At 46.1% G+C, this 17,402-nt stretch overlaps 1 protein-coding gene across 3 annotated transcripts in view; it reads left to right on the top strand.

Annotated features, from left to right (window-relative positions):
- The window catches only part of PDE2A (phosphodiesterase 2A), a 2,546,881-nt gene that overhangs the window by 2,463,377 nt on the left and 66,102 nt on the right, over nucleotides 1–17,402 (top strand). For all 3 annotated transcript variants that reach the window (XM_069640246.1, XM_069640248.1, XM_069640247.1), the window contains 2 exons: nucleotides 6,318–6,381; nucleotides 8,550–8,628. In XM_069640246.1, the coding sequence (XP_069496347.1) occupies nucleotides 6,318–6,381; nucleotides 8,550–8,628 (143 nt within the window). The remainder of the gene's footprint in view (nucleotides 1–6,317; nucleotides 6,382–8,549; nucleotides 8,629–17,402) is intronic.

Raw genomic sequence — 17,402 nt, 5'->3', positions numbered from 1 at the left:
TCCTGTAGCTCGTCGTTTGGATCGGACCCTGTGGTGGAGTAAAGGAGGGCGAGGGTTATTGATGGGTCTGTGGGAATTGGAATGGCATTGTATCACATGCATTGGGGTGGTACCTGAGGGTGATTTGGGTCGGGGCCTTGGAGGTGCTTTCATTTGTGTGTGGAGTGAGGGTGCAGTTGTTTGGCAGCCTGCAGTTAGGGTGTGCCTGCTGCACGTGTAGTGCGTGTTTTAGGGGTTTTTAATTATTTATGTATTTATTGTGGGTTTTAACGTGCGCTATCAGGCCGATGTGTGTGGACGTTCTCCTGGACATGTGTTTCTGTTGCACTATGTGGACGCATGGTACTTCACATGGATGGACTGTGTGGATTTGGCATTGTTTTATTTGGCCCACCTACCTGAATCTTCGGATGTCTGCACTCCTTTCTCCATCCCTCCGACTCCCTCTATGCTCTCCATTCCGATGGTGGAGGCACAGATTTCTTCCCAGGGGGTCAACTTGATGGGTGATTCAGGACCTCCCCCGGTGGCTGTGGCAATGTTGCGGTTGGCAGAGAGTATGCTGCGGACGCGTATCCGCAGGTCGTCCCATCGCTTGCGGCATTGCTGTGGGGTGCGGGGTGCGGTCCCCACCGCACTTACCCGCTGTGCCACCAGAGCCCATATGGCCTTCTTGTTTGCAAGTGCCGTTCTGGTCATTTGCGTGGAGAAGACGACGGCAGCATTCTCCTGGAGGGTCTCTGTTAGCACGGTGAGTTCCTCACGGGAGAAGTGGACCTGCCGCTTGCGGTCGCACGCTTTCTTCGCTACTTTTCCCATTTTTCTTGGTTTCGCTAGGGTGGATGACGGGTTGGGGTGTGTTTCAGGGTAGTGATTTTAGTGGTTGTGTGGTTTTAGTGGTTTTATAGGTGTACGGCGGGATGTTTCCCGTTCCGGGCCCATGTTTTTGCTTCCGTTTCCGTATATTTCCGGTCACCGTACTTTCCGGTAGGCGCACACTGCGGTGACCGCTAAGAGGGGTGGCGGTATTGCACCTAGGGCGCCGTACGGCGGCGGTGTGGGCCGTTTTGGGGTCATTTCCGCCATCGCGGACTTTGCACTTCCGCCATGGCGTGGTGCTCGTGCCCGATGGGTCGGAATGGGCCGCACTTTGCTCCTTCGTGCAATGGCGGAAACGCTATTTACGCTGTGGCGGTCCGGTCAGTCACTTTCCGCCAGGGTCGTAATGAGGGCCATTGTTATTATTAATGATTTATATACCACTTCATGCTGCACTCCTCCAGCCTCTAACCGCTGGACCCACGGTTGATCCCGTGCTGCACGGCAGTGGCCTGCTCCTAAGGCAAGTATGTTGCCCCTTAGCTATCATTCTGGCATGGCGCTCCACAACAGCCATTTTATAGACCCTTCCTTTCCTTAGCCTTTTAACCAGCTCTATAGCCCTTTAACAGATGGTATAGCCAGCTACCACTCAGTAATCACTGTGCTTAGAAGCTGGAGGAAGCCATCATAAAGAACTGCACAGAAGATATTATTATGATCATTAAAGGTGATTCTGAATGGACCACTGATGCAGATCTATAATTTCCTGCCCCCAGAGCGTACTGAGTAGTTGATTGGTTAATTGAGTGTTTTATGGAGGGCACCTACTCCGGTGAGGAAGCAAGGTATGCAAAGAGTGATCATGACTAAATAGAAATAGTAAAATACAAAGAAGCCAAAGGAAAGAAAAAACAGAATCCCCAAAAACACTTAGTAAAGAACCCTGGTGAAGATCAAGAAAGGAACCGATATTGGCCGGCTGGGATGCATGCTAAGCTTGGATCCTAGCAGGTCCATAATGGTCTGACCTGTATGTTTAAAAGGTCCATGAGGAACGTGGGGTCATGGGAAACCTGATCCAAAGGAAAACACTGGGCAGTGCTTTAAATAGGATGGAGCACATGACAAGTTTGTAAACAAAGAACTACAGAGAGCAGCTCAAGTCGCTCATGAAGCTTTAAATGGCGTGTGGCCTATCTGACGAAAGGAGACACCGAAAAGAATGGATTGAGCTTTCAGGCATGTCAGCATAGGGAGTAAAATCTATTTTGAAAGGTGTATTAAATATGATAAAATTCATAAGCAATTATAAAGTTGCCTAGATAAAAATATTCGTAGGTCGGATCAATTATGGAGCATGATTTTTAGCAACGAGTCATTGTTGATTGCTTCGGCGGCCCACGCTATATGGCAATTGGTGGGCGAAAATGTTTCACTTCAGTCATAAGGATTTAATCATAGAACCAGTTTAATAGTATTGGATTTTTAAGAGTAAATTATTTTTTTCTGGCTTTTAATATTTAACTTTTTAATACATGTTGATGTTTTTTGGTAACAGTGGAAAGATTAAATCAATTGAATTAATACTGTCGTATAATGTTGTGTTATTGCATTAATGAATTATGTTTTGATACAGTATAAAAGGTGACGAATGTTTAACCGAATGCACTTAATAAAAAAAGAAAAAGAAAAGAAAATATTCATGTTTTCTATGTATTTATTTAATTGGATCAGTCTCTGACGCAGCCGGCCCGATCCCACTTAAAGCAATTGCACCATACATTAGAATTCCCAAAAAACTGAAATTCTTGCTGTGGGTGAAAGAGGGAGTCCAGCGGCCATCATCCCTTAAAGAGATCACGTGGTGATAAACCACAGGTTATCATTACAAGGAATGGAGCATGGTTTAGTCACCAGTGCAGTCATCCTCATCTCGGGTCATGAAGGGTTTTTCAGTAAACGAATGAACACGTTATAGTGGCTCCTGACACTATCGGGTTTACAGGTTCACAATCAGATGAGTGTCCAAAGGGTGTTAGCCATATCTTAATCCTGAAAAGTGAATAACTCATCGCGCACCCAGTACTTGCAACAGGGACGTGCCAAGGCAGCTCTGCATGCATGTGTACCTGCAAAGATCACATCCCCAATCCTACACTTCCCGGCACCAGCCCCCAATGCTGATTCTAGCTCAGAGCCACAGCTCCATTCTCACAACTGCTGGTCCGCATATCTACTTCTCCGCCTTCGTCTCCTAGACCACCGCTACACTAGTCCCCCTTCTCCATCCAGCTGCTCATCCATTGGGGCCCTCGATAGAGTGTGCACGCTCACATGTGCATGCAGACCCCGGCGCCTCCTCCTTCTCATGACTACCTAAAGTATAAACTTTGTGTCCAGTTGAAACATGCAGCATTTGGATCCGGTGGCAGTATTTGCATTGCCTTCAAGGAGTATATGTCAATGAGATATACACCCTTTTATTCTGCTTTGATTTATGTTGTGCTTTGCAAAGCCCTGTTTCATCAGCGAGGGGGTGGCTTCATCTTTCCTAAGTTAAAGCATGTATGGTTGTCTGAAAATACGCCTAGGTCTCAATGTCCTCCCCATAAGAAGATCTTGCTCTGAAATATGTTCCTGGTTGTAATAGCACTGGCTGGTATTGTTGCTGCATTGTTGTCGATTAGTCTCATAGTTCAGCTCAACAAGTAGTGTCTGTGGTGCAGAATCCACCCCATTAAGATCGAGCAAGCAAATTGCTTGTTGAACAATCAGGGATCCCAGCTTTACCCATGCTACATTCTCTTGAGCCTTACTCCTCTACTGATATGTGCAGCAGGTATTGTTTCACTTCTGTGTAGTTCCTCTTGATCTTGTTTGGCACCTTAGAGGTATCTGTATTGGGCTCCCCCAATCTCGCTGTGGAGAGCAGGGTAGATTACCAGAGTTCATTGTAGAAATGGGAAATGCTGATGAGTTGAAATTAACTCACAACAATAACTTGGCACCTCCACCGTAATCATTTTTCATGTGGGATCTTATGAGCAAAGCGAAGACTTGCATGAACTTTCAATTATTATCGCGCCACCCTCAGCGGGGCCAGAGCAAATGGGGAAAGGGTGCTGTGTAAGACTACTTTACATTAAATGTGTCCTGGTCATTGGTCGCCAGGAAATCTCTTGGCATTGGGCTGACCAATAAAGCAATAGAATCCTAGGAGGGGGCGCATTACCAGTTGGATAATGCCCCCAGGACAAGAGTTACAAGCCTGAGCAATGTGAGGGCTTTAACATAGCCCCAGGGGCACAGCTTACTGGTAATGCCCCCCTCCAAGGGTTCTATTCCTATTAGTACCCCAACACATTGTACTGGGGTACTAATAGTATTTTTACTTGAGTTGAGAAACGACATGTAAACCGTTTCTCAACTCGAGCAAAAAAAAGAAAAGAAAATGGCCGCCATACATAGGGGGGAGAAGGGACTACGTATAGTCCCTTCACCCTTTCAATGGCGGACATTAAAAAGATAGTAAAAAAAGAAAATAGCCGCCATGGATCAGGGCGAATTGACTATGCGTAGTCCCTTCTCCCTGTCCATGGGGGACTGACAAAGAAAGGGATGAGACTCTGAGGGACAAGGATGAACCTTGGCAGGTGAGTCTTTGTCGGGCTGGTAGGGACCCGGCGAGGGCCAATCAGATCGATTGATACAATCTGATTGACCCTCCCTGGGTACTGATGAAGTAAAACGCCTTTAATGTGTGTTCCTTGCAAGACAGTTTTCAAAAGAACCATGGCATTGGATATAAGAACAGTCCCCTTGAGATTAACTTCAAAAACTGCCCCTTTTTTGTCCTCCTCTGTTCCCCCACATGGTGACATCTCCAGGCCATCCCTGGACTCTTCTCCCTCCCTAGCATGCCTGCCCGTTCATATGCCGGTTCCTGTGAAGCAGTTACAAGCTGTGTGTGGAGCAGTGGATACATACATACATGCATACATAGATATTCAGCAGTAACCCAATTCACAGGCTTAAATAGAGCACCATCTATTTCTGCAAATGTATCTAAGATAAATAGGACATTAGATCGGTGCATCTATATTGTGAAAAATAAACATTGAACAGAATGTGGGAAAACTAACAATAACCTAAAAAATACATCATAGATACCTCCAATGTCAGTTCTCAATATTTGGCATCCCTCCATGTTGAAGGTCTGAAGCTATGGGAATCTTGCCCCAAAGGTCTTGCCCAGAAGCAGACTTTTGGAAATTCTATAAAGGTTTCATGGCACATCTTTTACAGTCCACTTACAGCTGATGTTATTTTATCCAGGGTATGAAACCTTTGGCTCTGTAGATCCTTTGGACTACAATTTCCATCAGCCCTAGCCAGCATACTGTACGGAGAGGGAGCATGGAAGCCGTAGTCGAAAGCATCTGGATTGTTCCGGCTTCAGACCCTTGGTGTTGACAGTAAGATCACAATATGACCAAATACCCACCATGTTCAAAGAAGAACTCAACCTTGGACCCTGGCTGAAGGTACAGACTGCCTTACTTCTTCTGCCAGTGATGATATTTTATCCAGGGTATGAAACCTTTGGCTCTGTAGATCCTTTGGACTACAATTTCCATCAGCCTTAGCCAGCATACTGTATGGCAAGGATCATGGAAGCCGTAGTTGAAAGCATCTGGATTGTTCAGGTTTCAGATCCTTGATGTTGACAGTAAGATCATACAATGACCAGATACTCCGAAGAAGAACTCAACCTTGGACCCTGGCTGAAGGTACAATCTGCCTTACATCTTCCGCCAGTGAAGGAAGGCCAAGATACCCAATGCGGGAAGCAATATCCCTCCCCTAAACATCTCCCAGGGAATAGAGGCAGATACAGTACTGAGATGACCCTACAGCCGCTCCAGACCCAGCTAGCACACAGCATGCCCTGCTGGGTTCTGCAGCAGGCTACCTGGATAGGAACTGCCAGAAGGTCTCTGAACCTACAACCAAGGACAAGGCAGCTGCCTGCAAGACGCTCCTCAGCTGTGGGTCATCCTCCTTGAAGGATGACACAAGCTCAAAACATAAAAACAATATGAAAATCTTCTGTCCAAGATGACAACAGCCACAAGACAATATATATCCTGGGAGGTTACCAGCCCCAAGAGTAGATTGTGAAGTCTTTCCGGGGATTCTGATTGTCAATGTTACTTAATATTTACTAATTGCTTAGTGTAACCAATGAGTCAAGCAATGCATAGAAAAACCTATTTTCCAAAAGGAGATAGAAATGAGAACTTTGGTAATAATATACATTAACAGTACAGCTTCCACCCTGGTTGGATGTGTCCATTTGCTCTCATTCCATATTTTGAATCGCTTTGTCTCATGCTTCTGTAATGCAATGATTTAAAGATGGCCAATCAAGTTCTGCGGTCAGGTGCACACGCGCCAGACACAGTATAACCCTCAGGTTTTCTTCCTCACCTCAGATGACGTGTCCGTCCTGCTGCAAGAGATCATAACTGAAGCGCGGAACCTCAGCAACGCAGAAATGTAAGTAGCGATGGCAGGTCTTTCAGGTCACAAAGTGAGGAGACTTGGATCGTACAACAGACTGACACATGTGGGTGTAATTGACACACACACACCTACACCTCATTGGAAACCGTGTTCTACCCTCCTTAACTGAACCAGTGTAGAGTGATGATTTACTTTGCATGGTTGCCAACATGACCCATTCCTATCTGCAGGTGCTAATCCCGTCCTGATTTTTTTTCTTTGCATTCAGTGACTTGTAGTTCCACTTTTCCCATTATAAAACTCAGACTACAAGTGCCAGAATGCAAAGAAAAAACCGGACTGGATAAGCACCTAGACATTGGAATTGGTCCTTTTGGCAACTATGATTTTGCAAGGTGCAGGGAGGTCCAGAGAGGTGAGCTGATTTCTAATTGTTTGGAAAAGAACATTGTTAACCCCTCAACAAAAGGGCCTGAATTTCTCATAGTTTTCCGAAGAGAAGAGCGACAATTGGGTTTTTGGGAAAGGAAGTCGGTCTATTTTTGTGGAAGTCAAAATACATCAATGCTTAAAGGTTTGGGACCAAATGGGTTCTGCTACAAAAGGAATGGAATTCAATATTTGGGTAATGCTGTCTGTTTTTGAAGCTGGAAGACAGAGTAAAATATGATTTGTAAAAGTCTAGCTGGAACGAGTGGACGTGGGATGCTAAGACACCTTCAAGGAAAAGCAAATGGCGTCGACACGTTTACAAATTCATCCGAGGTTCCTCGGCTGTGTCTGGCTTGAAAGACAGTGGGCCTCATTACACGGACGGCGGTAACCATGGCGCTATTAGCGCCATGGTTGCAGCCAGTATTTTACCGAGTCCGCCTTGGTGAATGGGGGAATTTCGGCCCCATTCCAAGGTTGGCGGGGCGGTAATTCCCCATTCACCAAGGCCCTTCCCCATTCCCATTTGAGCCCTCATATGGCCAGTAATCCCTTAGCACCATCCGTGTAATGAGGCCCAGTGCATCTTATAAAAGACTTTGACTCCCTGGCTAGTATTTTTGGGAGTTTGTTTTATTTTTTCAATGATTTAGAAAAGACCAACACGGCTTCACTCTTCCGCTGCGGATGGGCTTGGTGGATAATGAGTCAGGTGGGCCGTGTCGATATGCTATGAGCCGGGGCAGTTTGTGTTCAGCCTGGGGGCGTCGTGGGTGCCCACATAACCAGGTGATGATCCATGAAGGCATCCTGTGACCAGTAAGCCACCTGAAACATGGGCCAAGAGGCACCCACAGAAATGCAAGAAGCGGGTTACATCCAAAGCATCCTCTCGCCTCAAATCCTCACCTGAAAGTAATACTCAAAGGAGTGCAGCATTTAAAGTAGCCAGATCTCACACGCTGGCAGCAAGAGCAGCGTAAGGGTTCACTTCCGGGGCATGAGGGCTATTTTGCCAGCACCACACTTGGGTCTTGGACGAAGCATCAATGGCACTAAAGGGCACGACTTACACTTCACCAGTTATGTGGTTCCTCTGTTCCTCTGTTTCAATGGGCCTGATTCACAAAGCGTTTTTGAATGGTATTATCCAATTGAAAAACGCTTTGTGAATCAAGCCCAGTGTATGTGATATGGAATAATTCCTGGTTGTCTCTATCGTTTTTAGTGGACTGCGTCTCTACTCTTCATTTGTGTGTCGATCTCTTAGTGCTATTTATTTGTGCTAGGGGTATTTTGTTGTGGCACCGCTGAGCATGTGGGAATGTTATTGCCAGCAAGATAGCTCAGCGAGTTAAACGGAAGCCCCAGGCATCTTGGACATCCCAGCACCGCCAACTCAATCCTTCAGTTTTCTGAGGTCAATATATATAATTGCCATGGGTTTTCCCTCCCAGTGTCAAGGCCTTTTCTGGTGATTTCGGTATTTCGCCATTCAATGCCTTCTAACGTTTTCGCCTTCATTAACCCCTTAAGTGCCAAGGACGAGGTATCTCGTCCTTGGCAAGAGGGAGGTAATCCCAAGGACGAGATAACTCGTCCTTGGTACTTAAGGGGGTTCAAATTCAGTAATAATAATACCCATTACGAAAGTGCTTAGAAGTGGGAAATGTGCCATGCAGCGCTAAATAAAATATTACTGTATTACAGTTTTGAATGCAATGTGAAACTGAACGCAACAACTAAATATTTCTCTTCTCCCCTGGCAGTTGTTCTGTGTTCCTGCTGGAGAAGTACAGTCATGAGTTGGTGGCCAAAGTGTTTGATGGCGGAGTGGTGGATGATGACGTAAGTATCTCGAGGTGGCCCGTGGATTCCTGTGAAGTGAGCCGTAAACCAGCACGGAAAATGAGACTCGATTCATTGTTTCTTAATCTTACATTTGTGAATTCTTCCATTCCCAAATCTCTCAGATGCTATATTTGAATCCCCTTTAATTCGGCCCCTGTAGCTTTCCCTCCCGTCCATTCTATGTTTGTGTTCCTTTCTTTTGGTGCACTTCACTGATGTATCATCAAGACCCATGTGCTCCAATGTGTGCACCTGTTCCACTGCTTTCCATTGCACCTTTTGACACCTCCCTTTAGCACCATCCATCGTACCACTGTTAGCATCTTTATAGCGTATTTAGGGCCTGATGTTGAGCCTGATTCATGGAGCGTTTTCTTATGGGATTGCGCCATCATAAACCGCTTCTCTGAATCAGGTGCTTAATGTTCTATTTTCTTTCTAGCTCATTTCTTCTCTCGTTCCCTCTTTTTACAGTGCTGTTTGTTATTACTTCTTTGCAATCATGTATTATCCATCTCAGTCTGGTACTAGGGTCCACGTCTCTCTGGTACTAGGGTCCACGTCTCTCTTCAACCGTTCCTGCTTTTCCTTTCACTCCTTTTGTCTTTCCGTCTCTTATTTTATGTTGTTGTTCCCCTTTCGCTCTCTTTTTGTTTTCTTAGTCCCTCACATTCTTTGTCGTCCTTCTCTCTCCTTTCTTTGTTTCTGGACCCTGATCATTTTTGCATTTTTGTTCGTACAGAAATGTATGAGAGGTCGACAAATAAATTATATAAACTACAATACCTTGATTAAAAAGGTAGAGGCGTACACTCGGGGAATAGGAAAGCAATGGTAGAGTTATGGAATGGGAGGTAGAGCCCAGAACAAAAAGCATTATGCAATGGCGGAGTTATGGAATGGGTGGTAGAGTCCAGAACAAAGAGGATTATGCAATGGAGGGGTTATGGAATGGGAGGTAGAGCCCAGAACAAACAGCATTATGCAATGGCGGAGTTATGGAATGGGTGGTAGAGTCCAGAACAAAGAGGATTATGCAATGGAGGGGTTATGGAATGGGAGGTAAAGCCCAGAACAAACAGTATTATGCAATGGCAGAGTTATGGAATGGGTGGTAGAGTCCAGAACAAAGAGGATTATGCAATGGAGGGGTTATGGAATGGGAGGTAGAGCCCAGAACAAACAGCATTATGCAATGGCGGAGTTATGGAATGGGTGGTAGAGTCCAGAACAAAGAGGATTATGCAATGGAGGGGTTATGGAATGGGAGGTAAAGCCCAGAACAAACAGCATTATGCAATGGCGGAGTTATGGAATGGGTGGTAGTGTCCAGAACAAAGAGGATTAGGCAATGGAGGGGTTATGGAATGGGTGGTAGAGCCCAGAACAAACAGCATTATGCAATGGCGGAGTTATGGAATGGGTGGTAGAGTCCAGAACAAAGAGGATTATGCAATGGAGGGGTTATGGAATGGGAGGTAGAGCCCAGAACAAACAGCATTATGCAATGGCGGAGTTATGGAATGGGTGGTAGAGTCCAGAACAAAGAGGATTATGCAATGGAGGGGTTATGGAATGGGAGGTAGAGCCCAGAACAAACAGCATTATGCAATGGCGGAGTTATGGAATGGGTGGTAGTGTCCAGAACAAAGAGGATTAGGCAATGGAGGGGTTATGGAATGGGAGGTAAAGCCCAGAACAAAGAGGATTATGCAATGGAGGGGTTATGGAATGGGAGGTAAAGCAAAGAACAAAGAGGATTATGGAATGGGAGGTAGAGCCCAGAACAAACAGCATTATGCAATGGCAGAGTTATGGAATGGGAGGTAGAACACTGAACAGACCGCATTATACAATGGTGGAGTTATGGAATGGGAGGTATAGCACAGAACAAAGAGGATTATGCAATGGATGGGGTTATGGAATGGGAGGTAGAGCCCAGAACAAACAGCATTATGCAATGGAGGAGTTATGGAATGGGAGGTATAGCCCAGAACAAACAGCATTATGCAATGGTGGAGTTATGGAATGGGTGGTAGAGCCCAGAACAAACAGCATTATGCAATGGTGGAGTTATGGAATGGAAGGTAGAGCCCAGAACAAACAGCATTATGCAATGGCAGAGTTAAGGAACAGGTGGTAGAGCCCAGAGCAAACAGCTGAGTAATTGGTGGTGGAGCCCAGAGCAAATAGCATTATGCAATGGCAGAGTTAAGGAATGGGTAGTAGAGATCAGAACAAAGAGCATTATGCAATGGCAGGGCTATGGAATGGGAGGTAGAGCCCAGAACAAACAGCATTATGCAATGGTGGAGTTATGGAATGGGTGGTAGAGCCCAGAAGAAACGGAATTATGCAATGGCGGAGTTAAGGAATGGGTGGTAGAGCCCAGAGCAAACAGCATTATCCTATGGCGGAGTTATGGAATGGGAGGTAGAGCCCAGAACAAACAGCATTATGCAATGGCAGAGTTAAGGAATGGGTGGTAGAGCCCAGAGCAAACAGCTAAGGAATTGGTGGTGGAGCCCAGAGCAAATAGCATTATACAATGGCGGAGTTAAGGAATGGGTGGTAGAGCCCAGAGCAAACAGCATTATGCAATGGCGGAGTTATGGAATGGGTGGTAGAGCCCAGAACAAACAGCAATATGCAATGGCAGAGTTATGGAATGGGAGGTAGAGCCCAGAACAAACAGCATTATGCAATGGCGGAGTTATGGAATGGGAGGTAGAGCCCAGAACAAACAGCATTATGCAATGATTGAGTTATGGAATGGGTGGTAGATCCCAGAGCAAACAGCATTATGCAATGGCGGAGTTATGGAATGGGTGGTAGAGCCCAGAACAAACAGCATTATGCAATGGCGGAGTTATGGAATGGGTGGTAGAGCCCAGAGCAAACAGCATTATGCAATTGTGGAGTTATGGAATGGGTGGTAGAGCCCAGAACAAACAGCATTATGCAATGGCAGAGTTAAGGAATGGGTGGTAGAGCCCAGAGCAAACAACTAAGGAATGGGTGGTAGAGCCCAGAACAAATAGCATTGTGCAATGCCGGAATTAAGGAATGGGTGGTAGAGCCCAGAACAAACAGCATTATGCAATGGCGGAGTTATGGAATGGGAGATAGAGCCCAGAGCAAACAGCATTATGCAATGGCGGAGTTATGGAATGGGAGGTAGAGCCCAGAGCAAACAGCATTATGCAATGGCGGAGTTATGGAATGAGAGGTAGAGCCCAGAGCAAACAGCATTATGCAATGGCGGAGTTATGGAATGGGTGGTAGAGCCCAGAGCAAACAGCATTATGCAATGGCGGAGTTATGGAATGGGAGGTAGAGCCCAGAACAAACAGCATTATGCAATGATTGAGTTATGGAATGGGTGGTAGATCCCAGAGCAAACAGCATTATGCAATGGCGGAGTTATGGAATGGGTGGTAGAGCCCAGAACAAACAGCATTATGCAATGGCAGAGTTATGGAATGGGTGGTAGAGCCCAGAGCAAACAGCATTATGCAATTGTGGAGTTATGGAATGGGTGGTAGAGCCCAGAACAAACAGCATTATGCAATGGCAGAGTTAAGGAATGGGTGGTAGAGCCCCGAGCAAACAACTAAGGAATGAGTGGTAGAGCCCAGAACAAATAGCATTGTGCAATGCCGGAATTAAGGAATGGGTGGTAGAGCCCAGAACAAACAGCATTATGCAATGGCGGAGTTATGGAATGGGAGATAGAGCCCAGAGCAAACAGCATTATGCAATGGCTGAGTTATGGAATGGGAGGTAGAGCCCAGAGCAAACAGCATTATGCAATGGGCGAGTTATGGAATGGGTGGTAGAGCCCAGAGCAAACAGCATTATGCAATGGCGGAGTTATGGAATGGGTGGTAGAGCCCAGAGCAAACAGCATTATGCAATGGTATAGTTATGGACAGTGTTCGAAATGTACAAACAGAAGTAGTGGAACTAAGTTCCCTACTGGCCTGCACCGCTCCCCACAAACTCCATTGCCCCCCCCCCCACGCACAATACAAACCCCCCCAAAACATGCTCCTGCTGTTTAGGGAAACACTCAGTGCAGTGCACTGAAAGTGAAAGTTTTAACTTCTTCCTACACTTTTATTTTAAAGCGAAACCTTTCCGGAACGGTTTCTTTTTAAAATAAAAATATAGGAAACGTAAATCTTTATTAAAAGAAGTAAAGGAGCACCGCTCCCGACAGCTCCCGCCCACTTCGACCACTGGTTATGGAATGGGAGGTAGAGTCCAGAACAAACAGCATTATGCAATGGCAGAGTTATGGAATGGGTGGTAGAGCCCAGAGCAAACAGCATTATGCAATTGTGGAGTTATGGAATGGGTGGTAGAGCCCAGAACAAACAGCATTATGCAATGGCAGAGTTAAGGAATGGGTGGTAGAGCCCAGAGCAAACAACTAAGGAATGGGTGGTAGAGCCCAGAACAAATAGCATTGTGCAATGCCGGAATTAAGGAATGGGTGGTAGAGCCCAGAACAAACAGCATTATGCAATGGCGGAGTTATGGAATGGGAGATAGAGCCCAGAGCAAACAGCATTATGCAATGGCGGAGTTATGGAATGGGAGGTAGAGCCCAGAGCAAACAGCATTATGCAATGGCGGAGTTATGGAATGGGTGGTAGAGTCCAGAACAAAGAGGATTATGCAATGGAGGGGTTATGGAATGGGAGGTAGAGCCCAGAACAAACAGCATTATGCAATGGCGGAGTTATGGAATGGGTGGTAGAGTCCAGAACAAAGAGGATTATGCAATGGAGGGGTTATGGAATGGGAGGTAGAGCCCAGAACAAACAGCATTATGCAATGGCGGAGTTATGGAATGGGTGGTAGAGTCCAGAACAAAGAGGATTATGCAATGGAGGGGTTATGGAATGGGAGGTAGAGCCCAGAACAAACAGCATTATGCAATGGCGGAGTTATGGAATGGGTGGTAGTGTCCAGAACAAAGAGGATTAGGCAATGGAGGGGTTATGGAATGGGAGGTAAAGCCCAGAACAAAGAGGATTATGCAATGGAGGGGTTATGGAATGGGAGGTAAAGCAAAGAACAAAGAGGATTATGGAATGGGAGGTAGAGCCCAGAACAAACAGCATTATGCAATGGCAGAGTTATGGAATGGGAGGTAGAACACTGAACAGACCGCATTATACAATGGTGGAGTTATGGAATGGGAGGTATAGCACAGAACAAAGAGGATTATGCAATGGATGGGGTTATGGAATGGGAGGTAGAGCCCAGAACAAACAGCATTATGCAATGGAGGAGTTATGGAATGGGAGGTATAGCCCAGAACAAACAGCATTATGCAATGGTGGAGTTATGGAATGGGTGGTAGAGCCCAGAACAAACAGCATTATGCAATGGTGGAGTTATGGAATGGAAGGTAGAACCCTGAACAGACAGCATTATGCAATGGTGGAGTTAAGGAATCGGTGGTAGAGCCCAGAGCAAACAGCATTATCCAATGGTGGAGTTATGGAATGGGAGGTAGAGCCCAGAACAAACAGCATTATGCAATGGCAGAGTTAAGGAACAGGTGGTAGAGCCCAGAGCAAACAGCTGAGTAATTGGTGGTGGAGCCCAGAGCAAATAGCATTATGCAATGGCAGAGATAAGGAATGGGTAGTAGAGATCAGAACAAAGAGCATTATGCAATGGCAGGGCTATGGAATGGGAGGTAGAGCCCAGAACAAACAGCATTATGCAATGGTGGAGTTATGGAATGGGTGGTAGAGCCCAGAAGAAACAGAATTATGCAATGGCGGAGTTAAGGAATGGGTGGTAGAGCCCAGAGCAAACAGCATTATCCTATGGCGGAGTTATGGAATGGGAGGTAGAGCCCAGAACAAACAGCATTATGCAATGGCAGAGTTAAGGAATGGGTGGTAGAGCCCAGAGCAAACAGCTAAGGAATTGGTGGTGGAGCCCAGAGCAAATAGCATTATGCAATGGCGGAGTTAAGGAATGGGTGGTAGAGCCCAGAGCAAACAGCATTATGCAATGGCGGAGTTATGGAATGGGTGGTAGAGCCCAGAACAAACAGCAATATGCAATGGCAGAGTTATGGAATGGGAGGTAGAGCCCAGAACAAACAGCATTATGCAATGGCGGAGTTATGGAATGGGAGGTAGAGCCCAGAACAAACAGCATTATGCAATGATTGAGTTATGGAATGGGTGGTAGATCCCAGAGCAAACAGCATTATGCAATGGCGGAGTTATGGAATGGGTGGTAGAGCCCAGAACAAACAGCATTATGCAATGGCGGAGTTATGGAATGGGTGGTAGAGCCCAGAGCAAACAGCATTATGCAATTGTGGAGTTATGGAATGGGTGGTAGAGCCCAGAACAAACAGCATTATGCAATGGCAGAGTTAAGGAATGGGTGGTAGAGCCCAGAGCAAACAACTAAGGAATGGGTGGTAGAGCCCAGAACAAATAGCATTGTGCAATGCCGGAATTAAGGAATCGGTGGTAGAGCCCAGAACAAACAGCATTATGCAATGGCGGAGTTATGGAATGGGAGATAGAGCCCAGAGCAAACAGCATTATGCAATGGCGGAGTTATGGAATGGGAGGTAGAGCCCAGAGCAAACAGCATTATGCAATGGCGAAGTTATGGAATGAGAGGTAGAGCCCAGAGCAAACAGCATTATGCAATGGCGGAGTTATGGAATGGGTGGTAGAGCCCAGAGCAAACAGCATTATGCAATGGCGGAGTTATGGAATGGGAGGTAGAGCCCAGAACAAACAGCATTATGCAATGATTGAGTTATGGAATGGGTGGTAGATCCCAGAGCAAACAGCATTATGCAATGGCGGAGTTATGGAATGGGTGGTAGAGCCCAGAACAAACAGCATTATGCAATGGCAGAGTTATGGAATGGGTGGTAGAGCCCAGAGCAAACAGCATTATGCAATTGTGGAGTTATGGAATGGGTGGTAGAGCCCAGAACAAACAGCATTATGCAATGGCAGAGTTAAGGAATGGGTGGTAGAGCCCCGAGCAAACAACTAAGGAATGAGTGGTAGAGCCCAGAACAAATAGCATTGTGCAATGCCGGAATTAAGGAATGGGTGGTAGAGCCCAGAACAAACAGCATTATGCAATGGCGGAGTTATGGAATGGGAGATAGAGCCCAGAGCAAACAGCATTATGCAATGGCTGAGTTATGGAATGGGAGGTAGAGCCCAGAGCAAACAGCATTATGCAATGGCGGAGTTATGGAATGGGAGGTAGAGCCCAGAGCAAACAGCATTATGCAATGGGCGAGTTATGGAATGGGTGGTAGAGCCCAGAGCAAACAGCATTATGCAATGGCGGAGTTATGGAATGGGTGGTAGAGCCCAGAGCAAACAGCATTATGCAATGGTATAGTTATGGACAGTGTTCGAAATGTACAAACAGAAGTAGTGGAACTAAGTTCCCTACTGGCCTGCACCGCTCCCCACAAACTCCATTGCCACGCACCCCCCCCCCCACGCACAATACAAACCCCCCCAAAACATGCTCCTGCTGTTTAGGGAAACACTCAGTGCAGTGCACTGAAAGTGAAAGTTTTAACTTCTTCCTACACTTTTATTTTAAAGCGAAACCTTTCCGGAACGGTTTCTTTTTAAAATAAAAATATAGGAAACGTAAATCTTTATTAAAAGAAGTAAAGGAGCACCGCTCCCGACCGCTCCCGCCCACTTCGACCACTGGTTATGGAATGGGAGGTAGAGTCCAGAACAAACAGCATTATGCAATGGCGGAGTTATGGAATGGGTGGTAGAGCCCAGAGCAAACAGCATTATGCAATTGTGGAGTTATGGAATGGGTGGTAGAGCCCAGAACAAACAGCATTATGCAATGGCAGAGTTAAGGAATGGGTGGTAGAGCCCAGAGCAAACAACTAAGGAATGGGTGGTAGAGCCCAGAACAAATAGCATTGTGCAATGCCGGAATTAAGGAATGGGTGGTAGAGCCCAGAGCAAACAGCGTTATGCAATGGCGGAGTTATGGAATGGGTGGTAGAGCCCAGAGCAAACAGCGTTATGCAATGGCGGAGGTATGGAATGGGTGGTAGAGCCCAGAGCAAACAGCATTATGCAATGGCGGAGTTATGAAATGGGTGGTAGAGCCCAGAACAAACAGCATTATGCAATGGCGGAGTTATGGAATGCGTGGTAGAGCCCAGAGCAAACAGCATTATGCAATGGCGGAGTTATGGAATGAGAGGTAGAGCCCAGAACAAACAGCATTATACAATGATTGAGTTATGGAATGGGTGGTAGATCCCAGAGCAAACAGCATTATGCAATGCTGGAGTTATGGAATGGGTGGTAGAGCCCAGAGCAAACAGCATTATGCAATGGCGGAGTTATGGAATGGGTGGTAGAGCCCAGATCAAACAGCATTATGCAATGGCGGAGTTATGGAATGGGAGGTAGAGCCCAGAGCAAACAGCATTATGAGTTCAAAAGCTCCTGGCAAAATAAATGTTGACCCTCTCTGCGGTTGGCAGGTGAGGAAAAGGTTTTAGACCAAGGCGCCAGAGTGGGTTGGAATATAGGATAGCCCATGTGACCTCAATTCCTATGATTGCTTGTTTACGTCATCTGACTCATAAAAGTACGTATTCCTCACTTATGGCTATGTGGTGCTTCCATCCCCTAAAGATTTAAGAAAATAGTCTGCGTGGCATGGGGTGGTGTTCACAATTCTGTCTTTACTAGAGTTGTGAATGGGCC

Source organism: Ambystoma mexicanum, chromosome 7q (assembly GCF_040938575.1).
Source record: "Ambystoma mexicanum isolate Mex_15411 chromosome 7q, UKY_AmexF1_1, whole genome shotgun sequence".
Lineage (NCBI taxonomy): Eukaryota > Metazoa > Chordata > Amphibia > Caudata > Ambystomatidae > Ambystoma > Ambystoma mexicanum.
The sequence above is the reverse complement of the archived record's forward strand: the minus strand, read 5'-3'. Positions and strand labels throughout refer to the sequence as shown.